This window comes from Myotis lucifugus, unplaced genomic scaffold (assembly GCF_000147115.1).
Source record: "Myotis lucifugus unplaced genomic scaffold, Myoluc2.0 scaffold_285, whole genome shotgun sequence".
Lineage (NCBI taxonomy): Eukaryota > Metazoa > Chordata > Mammalia > Chiroptera > Vespertilionidae > Myotis > Myotis lucifugus.
In genome coordinates this window covers 355,038-366,266 of record NW_005871333.1, presented here as the reverse complement: position 1 = coordinate 366,266, position 11,229 = coordinate 355,038, and the positions used below count along the sequence as shown (strand labels likewise).

General features: G+C 57.3%; 1 protein-coding gene across 1 annotated transcript; it reads right to left on the bottom strand.

Annotated features, from left to right (window-relative positions):
* Positions 1–5,688: 5,688 nt before the first annotated feature.
* On the bottom strand, positions 5,689–8,301 carry KCNK3 (potassium two pore domain channel subfamily K member 3). Its single transcript, XM_023763474.1, has 3 exons — positions 8,253–8,301; positions 8,117–8,170; positions 5,689–6,635 (listed from the first exon to the last, which is right to left on the bottom strand). Exons 1-3 carry the CDS (start codon positions 8,299–8,301, stop codon positions 5,689–5,691), a joined length of 1,050 nt encoding a protein of 349 aa, XP_023619242.1.
* Between the last annotated feature and the right edge of the window lie 2,928 nt (positions 8,302–11,229).

Below are 11,229 nucleotides of genomic sequence, written 5' to 3'. Positions count from 1 at the left end.
GAATGGCAAATCCTTAGTGTGGATCTTGGGGAGTCCTGACCAGAAAAGGCATGGGGGTCAATTTCCACCCAGCCCCTGCCTAGAGGTGGCCCGCTCCCAAGGCCTTCCCTCAGGCTGGGAGGCTGAGGGGCAGAGATGTGAGTCTCCCATGTTTGTCCCGACCTAGATGTGGGAAATTTTCCAGCCTGAGAATGACTCAACTCCAGAGATTAGCAGCTTTCATTTGAAATCAGAGTCAGAGAAGGCTGGGCCCCGCTGCATGCGTGCGTGCGTGTGTGTGTGTGTGTGTGTGTGTGTGTGTGTGTGTGTAGCGCGCGTTGGGGAGTGTGGAAAGTTAGGCTATCTGGATACTAATCCCAGCTGCACCATTATCTTGCTTCATGACCTTGAGCATCTCACTTCCTCTCTGTAAACAACAATCCCTTCCCTTGAAAAACCGGAGCTGGGCCAATGGCCTAGAGGAGTGTGTGCATGTGTTTCTTTGCGGGCTTTGCCAAAGGTGATGGCAGTGCCTGAGGCTGTTGTCCTAGCATCACTGCCACCCGGGCAAGGGGAGGGCACAGTGCCCCCTATAGACTGGGTTGTTCAGGGGCCTCTTGGAAAATGGAGTCTGAATGGCTTTGGGAGTAAGAGGGGGCATCAGCTTCTCAGTGGAGGCGGTGACGTGTGCCCTGGGTTGGGGAGGCCAGCATGGTCCGCGTGCACAGTGCTCTTTCCTCTCGCAAGAAGTCCCTTCCTGGTCCCCGGTCCCCGGCTTCCTAAGATGAGTTGTGGGATGCTGTTGGGCTTGAGGCAATGCTGAGCCTGTAGAAAGAGGCTAGATTGGCCCCATGCATGGGATTGGGAGGATCTCGGTGGAACAGGGTTTCTTAGCTGCATCAGAATCTGTCATTTTTGAAGGGTGACAGGTTACAGCCTCCCCATTCACCAATGTCCTGAATAAGGAATGACATGTCCTAAACAGCTAGCTCTGTGACTTCTGCCAAACCTGTGCTGATGACATGGACCGGCCTGGGGACAGGACACAGTGAGGTGGGTGCGAGCAAATGCTTCAGGGCCATCGGGCTGGGCTCACATCCCAGCTCCGCCACCAGCCCACTGTCCCATCCTGGCTCTGAGCCTTGGTTCGAGCTGACACACAATTGAGAATAAAATATGTATTTGGTAATGTCACGGCCTTCAGTTATAGAAGGGCTTCTAAACTGAACTTTTTAAAGAATTTGTCGAGGGGGAGGATCAGCCTTCTCTCTTCATTAGACAATGAGATTTTGATAGGTCAGCATTTCCCAAGACGTGCTCTGTGGAACACGAGATGCCACACAAGCAGAGGGTCTGGCGTTGGGCAAGAGTGTGGGTGTGGCTGGGGGAAGCAGAGGGGAGCAGCTGTGTTTGCTGCAGGGCTTCTCAGAGCCTTTATAAGCGAAGGTCCTTGTGAAGCTCCACGCATGAGTGACAGGTGCAGTGTCTCCCCAGCTTCATTTGACCGAGGAACCCTTTCCCACAGGCACACCATGGGACACGTCTGGGGAAGAGTTGCTGTTGTAGGCCTCTTTCTCTCTTGGCTCCAGGACGCTTCTGCCTCCATCTGATGCTCACACAGTCACCACAGCAGCCGGGATCTTGGGTATATTCATGTCCCCCCCCCGCCCCCTGCAGTGCTGGTTTCTAGTTTTGCATTGCTGTGCATGCATTTTGTAGTGCAGGATGCCTCAGATACTGTGTGTAAGTGAGGAGGGTGGGATGGCATCACCTGGCGATACAGAGCCCACGCTAGGACCATGGGCAATTCCGAGCCCTCAGGGGCTAGGCAGGGGCTGGCATGCAGTTCACCGCTGCCACAATTCTGATCACCCCTTGGAAGACTGAGATGAATGCAGCCCTTTCAGGACTCCTTCGAGCTCTGATTATTTTGTCCTGGGTGACGAAGAAAGGAGGGCAGCCTTAGCCGGTTTGGCTCAGTGGGTACAGGGTCAGGCATGGACTGAAGGGTCCCGGGTTTGATCCGGTCAAGGGCTTGATCCTTGGCTCTGGTTGGGGAGCACGTGCAGAGGCAATCAATCGATGTGTCTCTCTCACATCGATGTTTCTCTCTCTTTGTCTCTCCCTCTCTCTTGTGCCATCTCTAAAAATCAACGGAAAAATATCCTCAGGTGAGGATTAACAAAAAAGAAAAAAGACAGGAGGGCAAGTGTCAGCATGTTTGTGTCCTGCAAGAACTGCTAAAGAGAGTAAGAGCAACCTTGTACTGGCCACAGCTGACCTCAAAAATGACATCATCTCTGCTGTCGTTGCGCTGAGAAAGACAGAGGCAATTGGGCCAGGGAGCCCCGGCTTTTGATGGGGTGCTCTTAGGTGAGGGTGAGCCACCGGGGGCTGAGGGCACCCTGAGGGCCACAGGCCAATGAGAAGCACGTCCCAGGAGCCTGCCTGCAGCTGCACGGAGCAGCCGGGAGCACTGTCACATTGCCTGCCTCCTGGAGGGGGTGTGTGCTAGTGGAGGTGCAGGTGCCACCACTTCTGCCTTTGATCCCTGAACCCCCAATAAATAGGTCTCTCTATCTTTCAGTTGACTTATATGGGTAGGGGTGGAGACTGGAGAAAGTGCCCCCACCCCACTCCCTGTATTTCAATCTGCAGGGAGCCCTAGTGGGGAGAGAGATAAATTTAGTAGGTAGTGACCAGCATTTCATCACATGAACTAGAATGGAAAGGCTGTAGTAGGGATTAAGTATTACTTCATGAAAGAGAGATAGATGGACGGGCATGCAGATAGGTTCGGGGTTGCAGTAGAAAAGGCATTACTCTGGGTTGCACTCAGCGACATCTCAAAGCCACTGGCCAGCTGATTCCGGGGGTTGGCACCAGCTGGATCTGTCCTGGGCTCTGGGGTTCAGTCCCAGGCCAAGTTGTCCCTCCAGAGAAAAATGTACCCTGAAGAAAGGTGCTTGTGACGCGTCTCCCTGTGAGAGAGACATTTTTGTGTGCATCAGGCCACTGAGCCTGGAAGGCCCTGCTGGAAGAAGGGCACCCCCACTCCTGGCTGACGGAGGCTGCCACTGTCAGCTGCAGTGTGTGTGTGTCCATCAGACTCCAAAGGCTCCTGAGAAGGGGGAGCGCTGGACTTGGAATCCCCGGTTCTGGTTCCAATCCTGGGCCCTCCACTCATTGCTGTGTGACTCAGGGGGAGTGACTTGCCCTCTCTGGGCCTCAGTTTACTCATGTTCAAGGGGAGAATTGAAGCAGGTGATTTCTTTTCTAAGGTCTCGTCTTATAGTTGTTGCTGGTGAAACAGAAAACCTGGACCTGGGAGGAAATCACAAAAGGGAAGCCAGTATTGTCCCCAGCCTTCTCCCTAAGGCCTGTGGACGCAAAGGGTCTAGTCAGCCCGAGGTGCATCAGCGAGTGTGTCTGTAGACCTTGGCGGGGCCAGAGTGTGCGCAGAGGTGTGTGTGCGGGTCAGCAGATGGCCCAGCCTTGGCCGCTCTCAGGGTATATGATGACAGAGGCAGCCGAGCCTGAACCTGGTCTCCATGGGCAGTATTTATTAGACGCCATTCTCAGTGTGAAGACAGATAGGCAGCAGGGTCTAAAGGGAGGCCGTGGCAGCCGCAGCCTTTGGGGTCCGGGGGCTGCCCGGGGTGGGGGTGTGGGCGTGGGGCATGTCACCCACACATATTGCATATTCTGTGGCAGTGTGCCCAGGCATAAGGCATTGGGGAAGCAGAAAGGCTGCCCGCAGTGGGAGGGGGGAGGGAAGCAACGCTGGCCGTCCGGTTCCCCGGGAAAGACCCAGCAGAGACTGGGAGCCTGGAGACCGAGCCGTCCGCCCAGGGCCATTCAGCCTCCTTCCCCACCATCTCCCTGCAACTTTGGTTGTGGCTCCCTCAGGACTGACGGGACAGGACCCCTCGAGGGCAGGGTCACACACAAGACAGAGGCAGCCGGCACCGCTCCCCACCCCAACATAAACACAGAGGGCACCCCGGCTCCTGGGCCCTGCTCTCCTTGGCACGTGGGCGGCCAGCTCCTCCCGCTGAGACAGGACTCACATACAGGCCAGGCCAGACTTCTTCCCTCCCAGGGGTTCCCAGAGGCTGATCACCCCGTGGTCCCCACTCCAGCTTTTCTGCAGGCCAGTGTGGGCCTGGCTGAGCGTGTTCAGGAGCTGGGACATGGGAACAGCATGCGAGGGCAGCACCCTTTGATGCTGTCCTGAGTCAGGCGCCAGCTCCAGTGTGGGTCCTCGCAGGGAGCCTGGGTTCCCACCTCCATCTCTGCTCTCCCTTTGGGTTTCCGGGTGGCAGATGACATAGGCCGTTGGCACACCAACTCCAAGCCCCCCACTTGGGAGGGGCGTGCCTTGCTGCAGCCTTAGCTTATCTCTAGCCACGCGGGACACAGGCACCAACACCGGCTGTGGGGTCAGGGGTGAAGTCCCAGCAGGATATGCCTGCCAGCTCTCTAGCCCCAGCACTGGCACAGACCTGAGGTCTGGGCCTGTTTTGGGCCCCGTTGCCCACACAATGCCAGGGCACAGGGCAGGAGCTTTGCGTTCAGGAGCGGGCAGAGGAATGGGAAGGAAAGAGCACTCCGCCTGGGAACAAGTGGCCTGGGTTCTGGTCCCCCTGTGCCTTTTGCTGTACGTGTCACCTTGGACAAGTCACATCCCCTGTTTGGGCCTCACTGTCATCGGTAAAATGTGGATGAGCATCCCTGCCCTGGTGACCTAACTGGAGTGTTGGGAGACTCAGACGATGAGGAGTCAGGATGTGGTTTCCAAGGCGACAACTCATTCCACAGATGCCGGAGTTGGTGATGGTGAGCAGTGGCCGGATGGCAAGCAGGACGTTTTCTGGTCCATCAAGGGGAGTGTTGGTCGGAAGGCTGCATTCCCTCTGCCCCTCTGGGAATGTGACTGAAGGCCACTTGGTTCTCACCTGCCAGCGGGACCACCCTGACCATTGGCTCTCCCCTCCCTTCTCTGCCCCTCACTTCTCTGCCGGCTCCAGTAGGGGGCCTGGCCTGGCTTCTGTCCACCTGCCCTCTGGGGTCTAGCTTTAGGGACTGCTGGGTTTCCACTTTCTCCATAACTGCAAAGCCATGCAAAACAACACAGAAGGTCGTGGGAGGTTCGGAGACATAACTGGGGGTGAGGAAGGGGAGCAGACTGAGTGGGGGTGACCTGGACAAAGACACCCTGGCTTTTGGAGCCCAGGGAAGGTGGGAGACCTGGCAGGACAGAGGTATAAATAGAGATGCAAACGTACACGGAACACGAAGTCCCCTCCGGATTGGGGGAGGGGGGGCAGTCTGGGTACCAGCAGGGCCTCTGAGAACTGGGGGGCTCCTTAGATTTCCAAAGGGACGGGAGGCTCCCAGCTTCTGCCTTCCCTCCCTGCTACCCTCCCCCCCCGCCCCCACCAAGTTTCACATGTCTCGGAATTTGCAGGGCGCAGATAGGGGCTCCAGGGTCCTCAGAGCCCCAGCTCCTGCTGGCTGGTGCGAGCAGGCACAGTCGGAGATGGGGCGGGGGCTGGGGAGGGTGGAGAGGGGTGGGGCGTCCCCCAGGGGCTGAGGGCGGCTGGGGGCGGCCCCCTCGCCCACCCCCCGCTGCTCCTCGGGGCAGGAGCCCCACCGCCCGGCCCACCCGCCCAGCTGCTCCAGGCCCCGCGGGCGCGGGCGGGGCGTTCACACGGAGCTCCTGCGCTTCATGAGGCCCCGGAAGGTGGACAGGCTGTGCAGCCCGGTGGACACGGAGCTGATGGCCGAGCGCTGGGCCCCGCTGCACAGGCAGCGGTGCGAGGGCGTGTCGCTGTAGCGGCCGCCCCCTCCCGGCGAGGAGTGGCTCTGCTCCACGCACGTGTCGGACGTGGAGAGGTCCCGCGGGATGATCATGGGGATGGAGTACTGCAGCTTCTCGCGGCTCTTGTACCAGAGGCAGGAGCACATGGACTGGAAGTGCAGCACCTCGGCGTAGACGTTGCGGAAGCCGCCGCCGCCGCCCGCCGCCCCCGCCGCCGTGGAGGAGGCGGTGTCCGTGGTGTGCACGCTGCCGCCCGCGCCCCCGCCGCTGCCCACGCCGCCCCCAACGCCCCCCAGGCTCCCGCCCGCCTGCCCGTTGCGCGTGAGCAGCGCGCGGTGCTCGGCGTCGCGCTTCTCGTCCTCGGCGTTCATGGTCATGAAGCGCAGCACCACGAGGTTGAGGAAGGCGCCGATGACCGTGAGGCCCGTGAGGATGTAGACGAAGCTGAAGGCCACGTACTGCGGCTGCGTCTGCAGCGCCTGGTCCTTCTGCAGCGCCACGTAGTCGCCGAAGCCGATGGTGGTGAGCGTGATGAAGCAGTAGTAGTAGGCCTGGAAGAAGGTCCAGTGCTCGTAGTAGGAGAAGGCGGCCGCGCCGATGCACAGCGTGCTGATGCACGAGAAGAAGCCGATGAGCACCATGTTGGCCATGGACACGTCGGCGCGCCGCATGCCCAGGCCCCGCTTGGCGCGGTGCAGCAGGAACTTCACGAAGGTGTTGATGCGCTCGCCCAGGCTCTGGAACATGACCAGCGTGAGCGGGATGCCCAGCAGCGCGTAGAACATGCAGAACACCTTGCCGCCGTCCGTGCTGGGCGCTGCGTGGCCATAGCCTAGAGGGGGGGGGAGGGGTAGAAACAGTGGAAGAGGAGAGAAAGCAAGTTCTACGGGGCTGCAGATTCCAGACACTTGCCCCCTGCCTCCTGCCCCCCTCTCTGCCCTACCTACACCTGCCCCACTTTGGAGAGGCCAGCAGTGAAGGGAGCTTCCCTCTGAGCCAACCATCAAATGGAGTTCTGCCTGGAGCCCTGGGGGGACAGGATCCTGGGTGGGAACTCAGAAAACCTAGGCACCAGCTCTGGCCCTGTTACTAGTGGCTGGGTGACCGTGGGCAAATGACCCCCACTTTCTGAACACGTTCCCTCATTTGTAAAATGAAATCTACGGGTCCTGGCTCTGCTTCCTTCGCTGGGCTAAGATATACATTACTTCATTAATGAAATGATTATAATAAAAACAATGCTGGCAGGCTTTCCAATGTTTCTTCCTTTCAAAGCCTTATCGACACTTAACCAAATGTTGCTTCTTCCATGCAGTTGTTCTGGATTCTTCCCGAGCTGGAGGTGACCTCTGCTTTGAGTGGCACAGAAGGTTCAGCTCAGAACGCCAGGGCCAATGTTACCAGCACCCCCTGACCCGCCCCCCAGGGTCACCAACTACACAGACACAGGTAAACGCTAGCTTAGGGTGTAGGGTAGGCACTGCAGGACCTTGTCATGTTCCTCTCTAGTTCATGCCCAGGGGATATGCCCACAGCACCTTTGACGAGGCAGGGCAGGATACTGCGTGCTTTGGTGTATGATCTGAATTCAAATCGTTATTCTTCCATGGACTGTGTGTGTGATTTTAAACCTCCCTGAGCCTTAGTTTCCCTACCTGTAAAATGGGGCTAATACCCAGGGCTTTTGGGGGTGAAATAAGTGAGAAAATGTGTTTAATGCCCTTAGCCCAGAGCCTAGTATGTATCAAGTGCTCAAGAAGAGCTCACTATGATGAGTAATGAATGAAGTGCCAGGTTGCCCTCACCTTCCACCTGGGCTGGGGGTCAGCTCAGGTCCAATAAAGTAGGCATCTGTCAGCCCAAGGCCATTTGAGTCTTCAAGCTCAGGGAGGTCTGGGGACAGCTGCTTGGGGCACGTGAGGCTGTGGGCTACCCTTAGAATGGGGTCCCCTGCCTCCCTGACCCCGGCATCTAGCTGGGGGCTGTGTCACCCGTTGCCAGGGGCCTGGACAGCTGAGCTGGTGCGCCACCATGCCTGGCCTGTCCAGGTCCCGGCAGAGTGAGAACAGATTGTGCCCGCCAGCTCGGCCATGGCAGCCAGATCACAACTCACCTCGACAGCTGGGCAGGCCCCGCGCCAGAGCGGCTTCTCACCCTGTCCTTCCCTGTCCAGCAGGCCAGCACCACACAGGGTGTGGGGGAGGGCATGGCACTGTGGATGGGCTGGATCGGGGTTGGGTAGTGTGGGCCCAGCCCCAGCTTGACCACCTGCTGGCTGTGGGCAAATCCACCCCCTCTCTGGACCTCGCTTACCTTCCTGCACTCTGGGGCTTGAGCTACAGCTGCCCTGGCCGCCTTCAGAGCTGCCTTCAGGGGAAAAGGAGAGACTGGCTGTGAAAGCACTTGGAACCTGTGGAGTTTGCCACAGAAGCAGCAGCGATGGGCTCACAGGGGGAGTCCTGGAGGTGGGGGCAGTCTCTGTGGGGTCCGGCAGCCATATCCCCCCAGCAGGGAGAAGGACTGCTCTGGCCAGCACCAACACCTCAGCCTGTGTTTGTTCATAGGCCGTGTTTTCTCCTGGCCCATCAGCCTTCAGGAAGGCCCAGCGCCCGCCCGCCTGGCAGCCTCATTGCCCATGGTGGGCGGCCCATAAAGCCCCCAGCTTCAGGCGGGGCTCTCCCCCATCTGAATACAGCCCACGTCCCAGCAGAGGTGACAGCCACCTCCCCCATGCATTTCTCACACCGCCCTCCTCCCGGCCTCTCCCTGCCCCATCCTGAGACCCTCAGGCTCTCCCTGTCTCCCAGCCCAGATGACAAGCGCCTTTCCCTACCTGCCTCCGGTTGAACGGAGTGATTTTCAAAGCAGGCGGCACATCCAGGCTCAACCAAAGGCTCTTACCAGGCTAGAGCCTCAGGCCTCACTTACAGCCACGGTCCTGTCCAGGGTGGCCCCAGCCTTGCCTTTGGGGTCAGCGGCCCTCAGGGCTTCCCCCCACTTCTCACCACAGGCTGAGGCTGAAGATCTTATCTTTCAGGTACATTTTAAACTTTAATTCTCAAAAACTTCCTAAGGTCATTATCATGACTATCTCCATTGACGGAGAAATTAAGGCTGGAGAGGGCTTGTGAATTGGCCAAGGCCACTAGGACTTTCTGACTCATCACTCATTCCAGTGCCTCGGAGCCCATGCATCACCCAGGAAGGGTGACGAGGATGGGAAGCTGGGGCCCCGAGAGGGGAGTGCTCCACTCGGTGCCTCATTCTCGGCCAGTGCCCGAGCCGGACATGGCAGAAACAGCCCCAGAAGCGTGATGCCCAGGGAATCACACGCTTCTCCAAGCATCGGGCCCCGGGTCAGCGTGCCTCTGCCCCTTTGCCTGGTCCACTGTCCCTGGGTGAAAGGGCCAGGGAGCTGTGAGGACCTGCTGACGTGGGCTCCACTTGGAGGGGTGCCCGCTGGGGTGGAGCCACTCCCAGGGGACCCTGGGAGGTCTGGGAAGTGATTGGGAGTTTGGCAAGGCTTGTCTGCCTGCCAGCAGGCCACTGCCTGCCTGGTCCTTGCCCACATCAAGCTGGGGTTTACAAGGGGGAGAGGGGCAAACAGTAGCCCCCATCTTCTCCCTCCTGTCCAGCCCTGCATCCCCTGGTGATGGGCTCCATCTGTCCTTGTGTGTCACTGATACACACAGAGGCTGCCATCTGGGGCTCATTGTCTGAGGACCCTCCTTCATTGTATCCAGTGGACTGACCAGCCAGAACCCAGGCTCCAACCATAAGACCCTAGCCGCTGTCTCTCAGAGCGCTAACCAGGGCTGTCCCTGCCCCTTGTCTTCCAGCCACCCGGCCTGAATCCACCATTGACTTAAGGTTCTAAGGGCCAGAGAGGCCCTTAGCGATCATAGAGCTCAGTCCTTGTATTGTACAGACGGGGAAATGAAGGCCAGAGAGGAAACGTGACCTTCTCAAGGTCATGCAACCAGTGAATGGCAGAGCCAGGATTATAACCCAGGATGCTCCGTTCTAAATGCAATGCTCGGTCCTCTGCCCTCTGGCTCAGTGTGACCAGAGTTGACCTGTTCATTCAACCAGGCCCAGCATGTCCTGCGTGGAAGCAACTCAGCTAAGCGGTGGGCCTGGAACCCAGCTGGAGGCATGGGATTCACCTGAGGAAGCCGGGTGGCTGGACCAAAAAAATTAATCATGGGGCTGAACATCAATATTAATGATGAATATTATTACAGTTCTTCTGTTTTCCTCCCGGCATCACCAAGGAGCTCGGAGATTGGCTGAAGCGCTGCCTTCCAGGGAGATGCAGAGGGCTGGGGGTCCAGAGTACCTCTTAGTGGACTTTCTCTCCCTGTGGCCTAGTTCCTTCTGGTCAAAGCACAAATGACCAGTCTGAGCCTTGGTAATGGCCGTGGTTGAACTGGGCGCAGCTGCCTGCTCCCCACTGACCTCATATGCCTGCCAGCCTGAGTGCCTGGCCTTGTACCCCTGGTCTAGCTGGCCACAGAGCCAGAACGCTGGCCACAGCCTTGGGTGGAGGAAAGAGCCTGGGGCCAGGAGGCAGGAGACCTGGGGCTCTGACTTGAGCCTGACCACAGCTAGCTTTGTGTCTTGGGCAAGTCCTTTTCCTTCTCTGGGCCTCAGTTTTCCTCATCTGTGACATGGGAGGATAGGGCAAGATAAAAGGTTTCCGCCTTTTCTCCTTGCTATGGTCCCTTTTATTATTTTTTTCTGTTCACTCACTTAGAGTGCAGATTTCGAAAGATTTTATTTATCAACAACACAGTACAATGTGTTGTTGATCAGAGCAGGACGGGCACTGAATAAATGTGACAGCAATAATTAATTATTTTCCCATCAAAATGAATTAAGGACACATCTGCCAATCAAAACTTCAGCTTAGCAGGGGATAACTGATTTTATGAGTCTGAATTAAGTTATTGTTACCCTTTTGAAATGCTGAAAATAGGTATTTCTGTTTTCTGCGGGGGATCTCTGCAGTTTAGTGGCGTAGATGAGAGCACAGCCTTTGGGGCCAAACAGCTTTCAACTTTGGCCATGTGCCTCAGTTTCCACACCTGTGAAATGGGAATAGTGGTGGGCTCACCTCGTAGAACTGCTGCGGGGCTTTGATGAGTTAGTAGACTTAAATGCCTGGGATCCTGGGATCAATAAATCCGAATCACTAGTATGAATATTTTGGGGATCATCAGGATTAGATGGATTTTTAAAGTCCCCTTCAGCATCAACATTCTATGGTCAGTATTTCCCAAAGTTAATTTCCTGAAATACAGTCCCATGGACTGTGGATAACTGTTGGCTGAGAAGAGTTGTTTGGTTAAAGCCCATTGGAGGAAGGCTGAGCGTAACAGGAGTTGTTGTCATTTCATTTGTGTCAGCTTCATCGGAGCCTACAC